Genomic DNA, 16912 nt, shown 5'->3' with positions numbered 1-16912 from the left:
GCCCTTATTCCTTACTTCTCCGTTTTACAGTTTCTCGCCATCCTTTGAAGAACAAATGTTGATTGATATTGCTCTCAAAGTCCCCGATCGACACCATCGTTTACGTGTCAGGGCTTGTGGGAATCTCAGAAGCTGACCGAAATAAAACCTCTGAGACATGACCCTACCCCCCTCAAATGTGAGAAAAAATGATCTTAACGATGATAATGATGATTTTTTATTTGAGGTTTTACAATGCTGACGTCAGCTAAAGTCAAGAAGCATTTTTCTGCAATGCAAAAAACATCTGACTCGTTTTCCTTCTCAATGGGTGGTTCGGAGTTGGATTTAGAGAGAATTCATAAAACGGGAATTATTCTGCCTGCTTCCTTTAAACCTTGTAAGGCAATGGAGTAGGTGGGTAAGAAGAAAGAGCACCGATTATGGGAACAACTTTGGAGTGGTGAGCACAGAATTTACAAAAACAAAAAAGTTGAGTCAGATATTCAAGTTTCTCATGCTTCGTGCCGTAAAGAGAGGAGGCTCCTGTCTTCCTGAGGTCTTTGATGAAGCTCTGACTCATTGGAGAGTTGAGGTTGAACTTCCTTGCTCTCAGATTTAGTTTCATCAGGAGGCATTTCTGCTTACACAGAATTACCAGGTGAGGAAATCGCCTGGAAAATAAAACATCAGTCTCCAAGAAAAGGATCATCATCTCCCTCTCCTTCCATCCCTTCCTTAATCATCATGATTATCGTCAATAATATGTGTTCACTGATTACTACTATGCTAAAGTTTTATATACATAGTCCTCACAACAAATGTCAGAAGACAATGAAAATGTTTTCATCTTATAGGTGAGTTACCTAAAATCTAGAAAGAATTCATGGTTTTTCCTGGGTATACAGTTAGAAACTGACAGGTTACATGGAAATTATTGAACTTAATTATATCTGTATAAAAATATGTTAAATATTATTATTATATTATTATATTGTAGTAACTGTATTTTTATTGATATTGTCATTTATTATCACACTAATTATATTACTATAAGATCATACTGTGATGTTATAAATGTATTGAATATTATTTTAAATATATTGTTTCCGGTTAGATTTTCACATCAGAATCCTTTTCCAGCCTTCATTCCATCCCTCACTTTCCTACCATGTCTAACTCCAGGAACCCCACAAATCCTTACTACAAAAAAGTATATCTTTTCAACTCTGGAAGTCAGAGAGAACCTTAAACCTTAGCAGACCATGTGAATTATTAGTCATGGAAACAAACTCACCTCTCTGGAATTACATGCGTTTTCTGCACACCACATGGCTGAAACAGAGATGCTGATGCATAATTCCAGCAAGGTAAGGATGAGCATTAGAGACATGATGCCCTAGGAGATATGATCCCTCATATGACACATAGTACAAACATTCAGAGGGAAAACATGTCATCAAGAAACCAAATATAACATCTCCCTCCCTTAAAACAGAACAAAGTGAACCATAGATTAGGTTTAAGACACAGGCACACACCAACATTCTTTAAGAGACACCTCATCAACCTAAAAACATAGAAACTGGGGCCTGGGGGGCTCAGTTGGTTAAGTGTCTGACTCTTGATTTTGGCTCAGGTCATGATCTCACGGTTCGTGGGATCAAGCCCCATGTTGGACTCTCTGCTGACAGCATTGCCCTGGTTGGGATTCTCTCTCTCCCTCTCTCTCTCTGCCTCTCCCCTGTGTACCCTCTCTCTCTCTCTCTCTCAAAATAAATAAATAAACTTTAAAAATAAGTAAATAATGGGGCACCTGGGTGGCTCAGTCAGTTGAGCATCTGACTTCAGCCCAGGTCATGATCTCGTGGTCTGTGGGTTCGAGCCCCACATCGGGCTCTGTGCTGACAGCTCGGAGCCCGGAGCCTGTTTCAGATTCTGTGTCTCCCTCTCTCTCTGCCCCTCCCCTGTTCATGCTCTGTCTCTCTGTGTCTCAAAAATAAATAAACGTTAAAAAAATTTTTTTAAATAAGTAAATAATAAATAGATAAATGGAAAAAATTTACCTGGAGAGAGAGATACATTGCATTTTTTATCAACCACGTGAAGTGGTCACAGCTGAAGAGGCTGTAAAGGCAAAATTCTGATATTCTTGCTAACGTCTAGGAATCTGAGTCATAGCCAACTAAAGAAATGAGTAGGTAGTTCAGAACAATGGACAAAAATGACCCCCCACCATTTCATTAATGGGATTTTATTAGAAGGTTTATGTGTCTATGCCATCCCTAGAAACTAAACACTAAACTGAAATATTAAACACAAAATTACTAGACTAGCGATCCTGCTATTATCACTGAGGCACCTCGAAGGAGAAGCAAACACAAGATTGCTCCAGAAGGAAAATACTACAAAACCCACCTGAAAACAACAACAACAACAACAACAAAAAACCCAGACCCATAGAAATATAAACTTAGATAATTAACAATACATTTCAGAAAGAAAAAAAATGAGGCACAAACTTCTTTGCCAGCAAACAGGAGGACTGGGAGTCAGGCAGTAAAAATAGGTCATCAAATAGGTCATCACAGAGAAAAAAAGGCAAATTTAAAGGAAAACCTTAATTCTAAATTGACCTCAGAAGAGGGAGAATATCTAACGCAAACAACAACATCATTTGAAAAGTTTCTTAGGGAGCTTCCCTTTAAAAATAATATACCAGGGCGCCTGGGTGGCGCAGTCGGTTAAGCGTCCGACTTCAGCCAGGTCACGATCTCGCGGTCCGTGAGTTCGAGCCCCACGTCGGGCTCTGGGCTGATGGCTCAGAGCCTGGAGCCTGTTTCCGATTCTGTGTCTCCCTCTGTCTCTGCCCCTCCCCCGTTCATGCTCTGTCTCTCTCTGTCCCAAAAATAAATAAATGTTGAAAAAAAAATTAAAAATAATATACCCCCAAAATTCCAACGTGAAGTACCACATTCCAAACTTCAGTGACTCATGATTCAAAAATCCCAGGTCACAGAGAACACTGTAAATCTCCCAAGTCAGTTTTATTAAGTAAGATATGAAATTTAAAAAATTTCATTTAATCTCTCTGGGGAGTGTAATAGTAGCAGCAGCAATAAATACTAATATTATAACACCATGTGCACTGGGTTTTTTTTTTTATTTTTTTTAATGTTTACTTATTTTTGAGAGAGAGAGACAGAGTGTGAGCAGGGGAGGGGCAGAGAGAGAAGGAGACACAGAATCCGAAGCAGGCTCCAGGCTCTGAGCTGTCAGCACAGAGCCCGATGTGGGGCTCGAACTCATGGACCGCGAGATCATGACCTGAGCCGAAGTCGGATGCTCAACCAACTGAGCCACCCAGGCGTCCCAATGTGCACTGTTTTAATTGCTCATCAAATATGAACTTGTTTAACCCTTACATCAACCCTGTGAGATTGATACTATTACCATCCTCATATCAAAGATGAGCAAATTGGGGCGCCTGGGTGGCTCGGTCTGTTAGGCATCCGACTTCAGCTCGGGTCACAATCTCACAGTTTGTGGGTTCAAGCTCCGCATCCGGCTCTGTGCTGACAGCTCAGAGCCTGGACCCTGCTTCAGATTCTGTGTCTCCCTCTCTCTCTGCTCCTCCCCTACTCATACTCTGTCTCTCTCTCTCTCTCTCTCAAAAACTAATAATAAAAAAAAAAAAAGATGAGCACATTGAAACACTATCTAATTTGCCCTTCATTGTAGAGCTAATAAGTGGCAAAGCCCAGATTCAAATCAAGGTAGCATGATACCCGATATGATATTCTTCTGTACATTTGAGATCATTTGGAATATTTTATAATTAAACATAATTTTTGAAAACATACGTTTGATAAGACGTCCATGCAAATGCATAAGTCCAGTGACTGTGAAGACGGACATTCCTTGAGAGAATACTTATTAACTGCTAAATTGATCGAGACCAAAACAAACCCAACTAGAGCAATGGTAGTGCTGGCAATATTCATTCCAAAATTGTGTTCCACCTAAAAAAAGAACAGGAATTTTCAATTAATATAGGAAGCACAAGCTTCCTTCCTTTGGTAGCAATTCATTTAAACCCCCATCTAAGACCTGCGGGTCTTAAGAAGAACTTTGGTTCTTACTCTGAGGAAAATAGAGTCCCTGGAGGATTTTGAGCAAAGGGGCAATGCAGTTAGATTAATGGGAGCACTGAGGTCTCAAGCAGGACTAGTGTAGACAGGGCCAGCAGTAGAAGCAAGGAACCCGCTTAAGAAAGATGGTGTCTGACTGGATGAGAAACAGTCAAAGTCAGATTTAGCTTGAACATAGGGCCAACAGGATGTGTGAATCAATTGGATTCAAGATTGTCAAAGAAAGAGAAGTCAGGGATAATCCTCAGGGTTTGGGCCTGGGAATCTGGAAGGAGGGAGTGCCCATCAGCTGATATGGGGAGGAAATGGAGGGAGAAGGTTGGAGGAGGAAGATTAGGATAGAGTTTGGGAGATTTTAGAACTCTTAAGTGGAAGCAATGAGATCCACCGGCCTGTTGCCCAGAGGGAGATCTAGGCTGGAAGTGTTTATTTCAGGGTTGTGGGCACGCAATGTCACTTGAAGCCAGGAGCATGGATGAGGTCACCAAAGGAGTGAGTAGGGCAGGTAACAAGGAATTGAGTTCTGGGGCACCCCAACTTTTGAAGGTCAGAGAGAAGCAAAGGAAAGGAGATTGAGAAGGGGACACTGAAAAGACAAGAGGAAACCAGCTAATGGAAGTGATCTAGAAGCTAAATGAAGAAATCATTGGAGGGAGGAATGAGTGATCCACTGCGTACTAAATGCTGCCCATGAATCAAGTTAGATGAGGACCAGGAATTGATCTCTGCCTTGCCAACAGAGAAATCAGTAGTGATCTTAAGGAGAGTGTTTACAAAGATGTAACAGGGAAGAAAATAAAGCCTTATTATAAAACAATGCCCTTCCTGGGTAGATTGGAAGTTCTTACTCGATAGGTAGGGAAGAAAATAAAGCTTTATTGGAAAATAAAGCCCTTACTGAGTAGATTGGAACTGGAGACAGAGTGTAGATAATTCCTTTGAGGAGTTTAACTACAGAAGGAAAAGCAAATTGTACCCGTAGCTATCAGGAGAAAATAAGGTCAAGGTATTTTTTTTCTGCTTAGATTAGTAACTGGATGCTGATAGGCTGATTGAAAAAATCTAGCAGAAAGACATTTGGAGTGATGCACTCAGGTGGGGAAAAAAGGAACAGAATCTAGTATTCAAATAGGGATGACAGCTTTGAAGAAAATCAGAGTCACCTACGGTAAGAAGTTAGAATAAAAAACGAATCGGTTCAGACCTGTTCTGTGAAGTGGATGTTAGAGAGGGCATCTGAATGTTCTTTTCTAAGGGCTTGGGTTTCTCAGAATAGGGAGCAAGGTCATCAACAGAGAATAAAGGTAAAAGAAAAGGGATTGGTGTTCAAGGTGGCCATCCGTGGAGAAGGCAGAGTGAATGAGCTAGGAAAGGCGTGTAGCTGGCAGAGAGATGATTTAGTGAGAACACATAACAGGGACTTATGAAGTGTATAAGGAATCACTAAAGGAATAGCACTTTTGGCTTTTGGGTGTGGACTTAGTGGTGGGAAAGGGTACACTCAAAGTAGTTAGAATTAGTCAAGTTTCACAACACACAAAAATCAAGAAGCCTTTTTCTGAGCTTCAGATTCATCAAATATTCAAAGTAACCATCCCAGGAATCATTCACAATCTCCATGATTTTCTGATAATTTACCATCTGAATGCCTTAAGAGAATTTTCTTGTGCATTACACAAGACTCGGTCTCTCAGTTGAATTCACCAACCTCTCTCTCTTGTTATTAATGGGTAACTTATTTCTAGTTCCACAATCATAGGAATACAGGAAGAACTGCCACTTACCAACTTTTTTGTGGGCTTTCTCCCAGCTGCAACAGACAAGGATCCTGAAACAATAAACTGTTTAAACACAGGAAATGAAACAGATAAGAGAACATTAAGTCTCAACCATTTTCATTTTGTCCTCCGTCAATTAGTAGATATCTAGCAATGGTTGCATAAAATTTCTTTCTAAAATTCACACTCTATCACAGAGAATTATACTCGATGTTGCTCATCATTTCGTATGAATACAAATTTTAATTAGTTAAAATTTTGAGCAGACATGTGATATTTTATTACATCTGTTTTTATACATTATATGAGCGTGCATACTTTAAAAACATAAGATAAAGACATATGTAATGTGATATAATTATCTTTATGCTTATACTTATAGTAAATGTAAATAATATTTATTTACATACACATGCATATATAACGTCATTCTCATATTCTGACTCAAGCTTCAGATGAGGGTTTGATTTATTGGATTAGATGTTCTGAAAGAACTTCAGCAAGTCTGTCTACATTGCTATACCCACTCATTTTAAATGATTATTTTGATAAGCTATTATTTTCATGACTCTAATTTTATAAAGTGAATTCTCTACAAGTTGATGGCTTTCTCAAAATTTCATGCTGTTTTATACCCCACAAATTCTTAAAACAATTTGCCGAGCCACGCCTATGGTTTGAGGGCAAAGTTGCCAAAATCATGGAGAGCAAGAGCTGGCTCCATAGATTCAATTCTCGAATATTCTGCCTGAACACAAAGGAACAGGCTTCGGATTCCACGTCAAATAACAAGATGGTTATCACGAGAAAGTTCAGGGTCACTAGAGCTTTATGGTCGAGAGCATATGCACCCTGACCCTATCTTCAGCTTGTATTCATTCAGTCACCTAGGCTCAGTTTTTGCCTACTTTCTTTTTCTGTAAAATAGAGATGTGCATATCCCCATGTTAATATTACTGATCTTATAGCTATATGGGGATGGAATGAAATGATACATGATGATGTCTTGGAAATTGGCCCAGCACACCTAAAGCACTTGTATTATTAACAATAGCTAAGGTTTTTATGCATTTTTTTCCCCATTTAAAAATGGCCCAAAAAGAGGGCCCCCATGTTATTTCTACTATCTTACTGAAGAAACTAAAGGGTAAGAACTTAGATATTTTTCTCAAAGGTCAATAAGGATGGGTAAGAGGAAGATTGGTTCATAGAAGGAATCACACGGTCAATAAACAGCAGGGCCCGTATACAGAGGGAAGGGGAGGGAGACAGGGGTGTAGTTGCAGGTAAGACCAGATAATGTCGTGGATCTTCGACTTTACTCCATCAGCGATAGACAGAGCCGGGGCAAAGCTTCCAGCGATGGGAATCCAATGGTCAGATTTGAACCTTCATGCTGAGGATGCTTTCAAAGAATGAGCTCTGGCTTCCTGACCACATTTTCCCAACATACTGACCCCAGCTTTCTGAGAAAAGAAAACTCTTTCCTGACGGAATAACTGAAACACTTCACCATCCTCTGTTCTACAATATGGAAGTTTTCCATTTAGATAGTCAGGATTCATTATGCAGAGAAAATGTGTACTTCAGGTTTTCTAGAAAAATTCAGACTCCAAGTATGTCATCAAAATGATAGTAGGAACTATCTAAAAATTTCAGAAATGTTAAATCCAAATTATGTGTTTTATACTGCATCCAGAAACTGAATGTCATCTTTTGTCAGCATATGAGATTGTTGACAAATTATGAGCAATTTTGTTTTAAAGAAGATCTGAAGGTCGGTGATTCTGAAAAACTAAACTCATGAATAAATTAGAGCCCCAGATTTGCTATAAATTTATATCTTCTTCATTTGCCAATTACACGTTCCATTTACTATTTTCAACTAAACTTGCCCATCTTGGATTTCATGGTAGTCTGAGACCAAACACTTATAAATTCTCAAAGGTCTAACACCAGAATAGACAAGAAAACAAAAAACAAAAAAATTAGTGTCTGATTAGCAAATAGTTCCAACTAATTATCTTTTTCAAAAGAAAACATCAGGTAGTTGATAATCAAATAACAAATTTATTTATTCAAATAAATTTTAAAACCACCTAGAACCAAAGCCTATTTTATTGATTCCGTTTTGACTCAAATAGGGGAAATCAGTCTTCTGATTTCCAGACTGTAATCAGCAGGCAAATCTCTTATCTCCCAAACCAGGACTCTCTTGACTGCACAAGACAATTCACCAATACTCATTTTTCATTTGATTTTCTTAGCATCCATAAATGTAATAGCTGGATTTAATGCATGAATACATCAAGTTAATGTTTGAGACTTAATTTGTACTCAGCAAATGTGATTTCTCTTACTCAAGAAGGCACTTTGTTTTTAAAAGTTGTGTAAGGAATTACAAATCAAACCCACAGCATGCAATCTCCAAATAACCTAAAAACAACACTTTAATAATCTAACACATTTCTAGCAGTGGTATCTAAGAAATGATCTATGGTCAGGGGAACATGAATACGCACAAAAACAGCACCCCATAGTGGGTAGCCTGTGTAGAAGACCAAGAAAAACGGGCGGAAGGCACGAAATATGCTTTGTAAGGAACCTAGAAAAACACCCAGAGCCAGAATTGTTGCTCCATTCATGATCTGGACGGCCTATAAGAAGGAAAAAAGAAAAAAAAAAAGCATAATGGTCATGTACTAGTGTCCATGGAGAAGAGACCATTTGAATTTTCTTCAGAAAGGAGATATCATTGCTGGAAATGATGACAATGTCAAGCTTAACTGGGCAAGGCCTTATTCTGGGAGGTTTTTGTTCTATGCCATTCCCACCGATCCCAGTGGCAGCCCTTCATCACCACGTCTCTCCCTCCTCCTGTCCATTCTCACAAACTCCTTCCAGACAGTGGTAGAAAAGTAGAGGCAATATGGCTGGCAACACAGACGGGGTCAAATATCTTCCTAGCACACCTTGGGGGCATAGTATGATGAAGGCACTCAGACATTAAACAGCAGTTCATCCAAGCTTTCGTCAATCCAATTTTTAGATCTAAAATACGGAAGGCATTCATAAGAACTCAGCCTCCCGAGGTGGTGGTCAGACTGGAGTCCATTCTCCAATGCTGACAGGACAGTTCCTACTCCCCAGGTCTAAAATGGGTCCCAGTCTTTTCTTAAAGAAGCAACATTATTGACTTAGTGATGAATAATTCAGAAATCTCTCCTGATGAGGATAGACAAGGTTTTCCACATGCTATTTATTTTCTTCTGTCTTAAACCAATTTGTAAACTAAAGATGACCTACCCCAAGGGCCTGTAACTTCTCCTTCTGGTGATTTTGTGATCCATTAATGGGCTGGTAGACAGAGTTATTCACCACCTCTGGTTCCACCTGGCTCACTGGGGTACCACCTGCTGAGGCTGCCTCCAGTTCTGCATTCTCATCTCCTCGGGAGGCCATCTGGGGTTATTGATGGCTATCACAGAAAAGAAATCCAAAGGTTTGATGTTTTCCCTTTCCCCACCAGCTACAATTTTTTGAGTGCAACAGAAGGGTTCATTTCCGTCCATACATCAAAATGACTCTCCACAAATGGAGCATCAATTTACATTGTTGAATTTCATTTTGTCTTGGAGTAGTAGACACCATCAAACTACTGTAGTAAGTCTAAGTGCCTCACATAACTTTGAAACAGTGAAGTGTGATTCCTTTCTCATTTTTATATGTATGTATACATTACATAGCCCCTCTTTCTTCAAATCAATCCTGGACAACCAGACAGATGGTTTCACTGAAAGTTGATCTCTTGGTTGAGGAAAATGACTTTGGTCACCTCCCTATAATAACAAGAAGTATAATTTATTGAGTTGCTACTACATGCCAGGTACTGTCTGGTTGCTGTGACCGTGTTAACATATTTAATCCTCCCAACAATCTATGTTGCGATATTATTATTCCGATTTTAAAGATGAAAAAATTGAAGCATAGAGAGGTCAGATAACTTACCCACACTTAACACAGCTCATAACTGAGTTCAGCTCTATTAGGGACATTCTACTTTAAGGTCGAACATTTTTTAATCGTTATGCTATATAGTACTATATGGAAGATACCGTTCTGGGTCACCGTTCGGTACAGCGGAAAGAGTTTAAGCACCGTGGAAGAGACGAATCTAAATCCAAATTTGGCCACTTATTAGTTGTGTGATCTAGTAATGGGAGCCTGTGTTCACATATGTAAAATGAAAATAATTTTAATTTCATATTAACATGGCAAGAGGCAACTTTGATAAGGTCTGAAGTCCCTAACCTAATAGACAGTTGGTAAATGTTAACTTTAACTCATACTCTGCCTTGTGGCAAAAAAAAAAAAAAAAAAAAAAGACTCAAAGTATTGTATATAAGGTTCACCAAACAACCACCTCAATCATTACACCCAAAAAAGATGTGTCGCTAAAATATACACTGGGGGCGCCTGAGTGGCTCAGTTGGTTAAATGTCTGACTCGGTTTCAGCTCAGATCACCATCTCATGGTTTATGAGTTCAAGCCCCACATCAAGCTCTGCACTTTCAGTGACTTGGGATTCTCTCTCTCTCTCTCTCTCTCTCTCTCAGAATAAATAAATAAACTAAACTAAATTAAAATATATATATATATATATATATATACACACACACACACAGTGTGTTCAATCTTGAGCAATATAACTTCCTAGTGGGAAACTGATAAAGGGAAACTTGTTTCAGATGGAATCAGGACGCCACAACAGGGGCTTCTCGTGCCCTGTCCCTCCTCCTCAGTTGTAGACCCAACAGGAAGAGAAGCACTTGGCATCTTCCAAGTCAATACCACTTTACTATCCCAGAGAAGAGCAGCCCAGCCAACAAGAGGCTGTCACAACTAAAAGCTACTCTATTTCCAAGTCCCAGTCTGCTGCAAGGGGCTTTTTGTGTGTAACAGTAACTCCTAATTCCCCTCTTTCCCTCTATAAAAGAGCAGTTCCTTCTCTTTGTTGTCTGGACTCACATATGATTTTGTGTTAGCTTGTTTGTCCTAAATTGCAATTCTCTACTCTTCCTGAATAAACCCATTTTTGCTAGTAAAATAACTGATAACAGGCTTCTCCAACACAACGTGATTGCAAAATGCTTCTCTGCTTTTACAACTGATGAGGTGGACAGTAGGAGATTAACCACAGGGGCACCTGGGTGGCTCAGTCGGTTAAGCGTCTGACTCTTGATTTTGGCTCAGGTCACAATCTCACAGTTTATGAGTTCAAGCCCCACATCGGGCTCTGTGCTGACAGTGCAGAGCCTGCTTGGGATTCTCTCTACCCCTACTCCACTTGCTCTCTGTCTCTCTCAAAATAAATAAGCTTAAAAAAGCTTTTTTTTTTTTTTAAAGAAAAAAGAGATTAACTACAAACCCATTATATACTGCTGAATTCTGCCAAAACTATTGACTTTGAGTTTAGAATGGTTTCTTAATTTCTACTTTTTGTTGCAAATTGTACGGCAGATCTATTTTTCTAATAATTTCACTCACTTTTATCAGATTAGATCCATGCTGCTTCCTTTCAGGATAAGGTTTACCTTTCCAGTTCTCTATCATAAAGGGTATGTGTCATGCTTATTTATTCACAAAGGCACTAAGAAGGTGAAAGTCAGAACACATTCTCCTTTAACTTTATCACATTGAAAATTGCTATTTTACCTCTCATCAAAATGTCCTGCCAATACTGATTTCCATGCTAGCATTTAGGTACACGCTCTGTTTAAACACTGATAAATACAGAATGACAAAGAACCCTTACCTTCCATGTTCAATACTATGCACGGAATCCAAGAAGGAGGAAATATCAAAAAGTTGACAGCAAAGTCTATTTTAATAAATACCTAAGGTAATCCTGGTCAGGATGTATAATAATAAGAATGGCCAAACAGGGCCACCTGGGTGACTCAGTCGGTTAAGCATCTGACTTCAGCTCAGGTCATGATCTCGAGATCCATGAGTTCGAGCCCCACATCAGGCTCTTGCTGACAACTCAGAGCCTGGAGCCTGCTTTGGATTCTGTGTCTTCCTCTCCCTCCGCCCCTCCCCTGCTCGTGCTCTGTCTCTCTCACTCTCAAAAATAAACAAACGTAAAACAAAAATTTTTTAATTCCCTCAAATCCCTCTCTCATCTATGTTGAACATCACCTTGCAAAGCTCAGGCTTAACATTTATCCATTGGGAAATATGTATATATATACATTTTTTTAAAGATTTTATTCTTTTTTAAGTGATCTCCACACCCAACATGGGGCCCAGATTCACAACCTCAAGATCAAGAGTTGCATGCTTCACTGACAGCCAACCACATGCCCTGGGAAATACAACTATATTTTACATAAGATATCTACCTCGCTAAAATGTATTAATGTGGAGAGCGGTGCTCCTTCATGATCAGATACCTGCTTGCCTGTTAGTCTAGCTTCACGCCTCCCCCTCCCTATCTCACAGCTCTGTCCAGCCATGTTTTATTTCTTTAATGCCCCCCAAGCATCAAGTTCTCAAAAGTCTTCAACTCTCCTTCTCAGTATTATTCCTCTCTTCCTGAAACACGTTTTCCCTCAAGCTCCACCTAGAAAATTTCTGCTCTTCTTCCAGACTGACTCTCAGTCCACGTGCCACACTTTCCTGAGGGAAGCCATCTTGAGTCCTGGCCGGGTCTGGAGGAAGCCTCCCCTTTATTACCTCAGGACGCCCTGCCCTCTGCTTCCCTTTTCCTACTACTTACGTGTCTGAACCTCAACTGACTGGATGTTCACCTGTATCTGATGTCTTCCCATCCTGGTAACCCCAGGGCCTAGATCTGTGTCTGTCACATGCTGCGCACTCAGCAAATACATGCTTAATAAATAAATGAACTTTTGGGGGCGCCTGGGTGGCGCAGTCGGTTAAGCATCCGACTTCAGCCAGGTCACGATCTCGCGGTCTGTGAGTTGGAGCCCCGCGTCAGGCTCTGGGCTGATGGCTCGGAGCCTGGAGCCTGTTTCCGATTCTGTGTCTCCCTCTCTCTCTGCCCCTCCCCCGTTCATGCTCTGTCTCTCTCTCCGTCCCAAAAATTAAAAAAAAAAAAAAAAGTTGAAAAAATAAAATAAAATAAAATAAATGAACTTTTGGTCCAGCTTGATGTAGCCATGCTTTATGAATGATAAGTGAAATATGTTTGTGAGGATTGGAGCCTCTCATACAGAGAAACTCCCGACTAGTTCTGGAAGGAGGAAACCTATCATTTATTTTTTAAGTTTATTTATTTATTTTTCTTGAGAGAGAGAGAAAGCTGGAGTGGGGGAGAATCAGAGAGAGAGAGGAGAGAGCAAGAATCCCACACAGGCTCCACACCAAGAACACAGAGCCCAATGCAGGGCTCAAACCCACAAACCACAGGGTCATGACCTGAGCCAAATTCAAGAGTCAGATGCTTAATTGACTGAGACACCCAGGCACCCCTCTAGCCACATCATTTAATTTGACTTTTTTATTTTGTTATTTTGTTTATTTATTTATTTTGAGAGAGAGAGCACAAACAGAGGAGGGGCAGAGATGGGAGGGGTGGGGGGAGAGAATCCCAAGCAGGCTCGTGCTGTTTGCGCTAAGCCCAATGTGGGGCTTGAACTCATGAGCCATGAAATCATGACCTAGGCTGAAACCAAGAGTCAGATGCTGAACCAACTCAGCCACCCAGGTACCTCTTGATTTTTTAAAATAACTATAAATGGGGTGCCTGTGTGGCTCAGTCGGTTAAGCCTCTGACTTCAGCTCAGGCCATGCTCTCATCGTTCATGGGTTCAAGCCCCATGTTGTGCTCTGGGCTGACGGCCCAGAGCCTGGAACCTGTTTCAGATCCTGTGTCTCAGTCTCTCTCTGCCCCTCCCCTGCTCACTCTCTCTCTCTCTCTCTCTCAAAGGTAAATAAACATTAAAGAATAAATAAATAAAAATAAAATAACTATACATATCAAAGAGAATTTTCAGGCTTCAGGCAAAATAAACTATTTTCAATAATGTGGTCAATTGATGGGGCGCCTGGGTGGCGCAGTCGGTTAAGCGTCCGACTTCAGCCAGGTCACGATCTCGCGGTCCGTGAGTTCGAGCCCCGCGTCAGGCCCTGGGCTGATGGCTCAGAGCCTGGAGCCTGTTTCCGATTCTGTGTCTCCCCCTCTCTCTGCCCCTCCCCCGTTCATGCTCTGTCTCTCTCTGTCCCAAAAATAAATAAACGTTGAAAAAAAATTTAAAAAAAATAAAATAAAATAATGTGGTCAATTGAGCTTTTTTTTTTAATGGGAGAAGTGTAGATTTCCCGAGAACCCATTAAGTTCACCTATCTGGCTTTTAGTGTGTGTCAGGCATTGCACTAAATGCTTTACCCATTTAACCACCATAGGTCTCACACATCCATATAAATAGGTACTGCCGCTATGATCCTTTCCGTTTTGCAGGCGAGAAAGTGGAACACCAGGAGACTTAAGTAATTTGCCAAAACCCACAAGGCCAGCAATTTCAGAAGCTGGAGACCCGAACCTGGCAATCTGGCTTTCAGAGTATCGTTACCGTCCCTCTGAGCTCATGCAGAAACTCATTTACTAAATCCTTACTTCAGATGTGTCCAGACCATCCCTCATTCCCACAGCCGGCAGCCAAATTTGGAGGCAGCCACTTGGATTATATATATCTAAGAGGTGTGTGTGTGTGTGTGTGTGTGTGTGTAGGTGGTGTCCACGCCCGTGTCTTTCCAAAGAAATAACTAGACAATTATGTCTAACATTTTGAACACCAAAGGAGCAATCAGACTCTAAGGGGAAGCCATGCTCGCAGCTGAAAGTTCCAAATCTCTACGTGACAACCAACCAGAACACTCTGCAGACATCCTCACGGCCCACTGACTCTCCTGGGTGGCACCCAGGAGACAAGAAAAAAGGGGGCTTTCTCTGAAGAGCGAATCTGTAGGGTTTACCTTGGAGGCTTCAAGCGTTGGAAGACGTCTTGCCTCTGAAGCCGAGTAGGAGACGCTCAGTAATGACAGCGACGGTGTCCTTTCTGGAAAACTGCAGCCTCTTTGGACTCAGGCTTAACATACCTTTGCCTGAGGCAACACTCTAGAGGAGTCGGTGAAAATGTGGTGCTGGCTGACTGAAGAGTGTGCCAACCACACGGGCACCTGGGACCACTCTGCTTTCACTGCGTGTCCCCAAGGCTTGCCGTTGATTAGGAAACTGGCAGCAGGAGTAACCGTCTGCTGGCCCTGTGACATTGCTTAACATATGGTTGGACCAAGAAATGCAAGCAGGAAGTACAGGGAGATGGGTGGGAAAGCGTCGTGGGATGGGGGGGTGTCGAACAGTCACTTGCCCAGTAAGAAAAGAACGAAGTCAGATAGTAAAAGCAGCGTCTGGAGGAGGGAGGGTGGTCACACACATCCTTACGTTCAATTCTCACAGGCTTAGACAGGCTGGTTCGTCTGCCAACGTCAAAGATACAAAAATTAGGCAAATTGTAGTTTAATGGCAGTGAATGATTGCTGCGTACCAGTCGTCACTCTAAATGCCCTGCGCGCATTAACTCACTTCAGCCTCACGATGACTCCAGGCCGAGGTATAACGGGTAACCCAATCTCACAGAAGAGAAAACTATGGCATAGAAATGTTAACCAGCTTTCCTAACCGGATCCAGTGCCCGGCCAAGCTGTGTGCAAACCTCAAGCTCTGGGTAGGGTGAGGTCAGGGTCATGCCTGCTACTCCCAGTGTGATTTGTAAATAATGATGCCTCCTGGGGTGCCTGGGTGGCTCAGTCGGTTAAGCATCTGAGGTCAGCTCAGGTCATGATCTCATGGTTTGTGCGTTTGAGCCTCACGTCGGGCTCTGTGCTGACAATGCTGAGCCTGCTTGGGATTCTTTCTCTCTCTCTCTCTCCCTTTTTCTCTCTGCCCCTCCCTCACTTGCTCTCTCTCTCTTAAAATAAATAAAGTTGAAAATAAGTAAAGAGGGGCATCTGGGTGGCTCTGTCAGTTAAGTGTCCGGCTTCAGCTCGGGTCATGATCTTGAGGTTTGTGAGTTCGAGCCCCTCGTCGGGCTCCGTGCTGACAGCTCGGGGCCTGGAGCCAGCTTTGGATTGTGTCTCCCTCTCCCTTTCCCTCTCCCCCTCCCCCGCTCATTCTCTGTCTCTGTCTCTCAAAAATAAATATACATTTCCTTGGGGCGCCTGGGTGGCGCAGTCGGTTAAGCGTCCGACTTCAGCCAGGTCACGATCTCGCGGTCCGTGAGTTCGAGCCCCGCTTCAGGCTCTGGGCTGATGGCTCGGAGCCTGGAGCCTGTTTTCGATTCTGTGTCTCCCTCTCTCTCTGCTCCTCCCCCGTTCATGCTCTGTCTCTCTCTGTCCCAAAAATAAATAAACGTTGAAAAAAAAATTAAAAAAATATATATACATTTCCTTAAATTTAATAAACAAATTAATTAATTAATAAAGCCTCTCCTCACTTTCAAAAGTACCCCAGCTCAGAAGATACATTATTGGGAAAATGAATAAAAAGAAACCTCGTTTGTGAAAATGGTGTTGGGAAGCCAAAAGCAGGCAGCTCTCATGGCCTACTGCTTCCCCGGAATGGCAGAGCCCACAGGAAGAGACCTCCCTTCTCAAGCCATACTATTTTGCCTTCTTTAATACCCAGCAGAAGGAAGAAAGGTGTTTCTCACCTCACCACCTTCTCCTGGCAACAGCCCAACCAATGAGAGACAGTCACACTCAGCCAACAAGGAGCCCCTACACTTAGAATTCCCTTTTTCCCCCAATGGACTTTTTGTTTCTAACAGCCCTCCCCAGCTCCACCCCTTTCTCCATAAAAGAGTGGTCCTCCCTTTCCTTTTGAGGATTTTCCTATGGTTTGCTGTAGCTTGCTTTTGTCACGTTGCAATTCCCTACTATTCCTGCACCAACCCATTTTTGCTGGTGAAATGACTGGC

The 16912-nt window shown here is 41.7% G+C and overlaps 1 protein-coding gene across 3 annotated transcripts; it reads right to left on the bottom strand.

Annotated features, from left to right (window-relative positions):
- Positions 1-204: 204 nt before the first annotated feature.
- MS4A3 (membrane spanning 4-domains A3) lies at positions 205-15203 on the bottom strand. 3 transcript variants are annotated; one of them, XM_043581232.1, is made up of 7 exons: positions 14910-15191; positions 9215-9386; positions 8431-8565; positions 5915-5971; positions 3843-4001; positions 1277-1378; positions 205-653 (listed from the first exon to the last, which is right to left on the bottom strand). In XM_043581232.1, the coding sequence occupies exons 2-7, from the start codon at positions 9368-9370 to the stop codon at positions 624-626; spliced, it is 639 nt and encodes a 212-aa protein (XP_043437167.1). In that variant the 5' UTR covers positions 9371-9386; positions 14910-15191; the 3' UTR covers positions 205-623. The 3 variants fall into 3 exon arrangements, with proteins under 3 accessions (XP_043437167.1, XP_043437168.1, XP_043437169.1); XM_043581233.1 differs by having other exon boundaries at positions 14943-15191; XM_043581234.1 differs by lacking the exon at positions 8431-8565 and having other exon boundaries at positions 14910-15203.
- Positions 15204-16912: the final 1709 nt, after the last annotated feature.

This window comes from Prionailurus bengalensis, chromosome D1 (genome assembly GCF_016509475.1).
Source record: "Prionailurus bengalensis isolate Pbe53 chromosome D1, Fcat_Pben_1.1_paternal_pri, whole genome shotgun sequence".
Taxonomy (NCBI): Eukaryota; Metazoa; Chordata; class Mammalia; order Carnivora; family Felidae; genus Prionailurus; species Prionailurus bengalensis.
The sequence above is the reverse complement of the archived record's forward strand: the minus strand, read 5'-3'. Positions and strand labels throughout refer to the sequence as shown.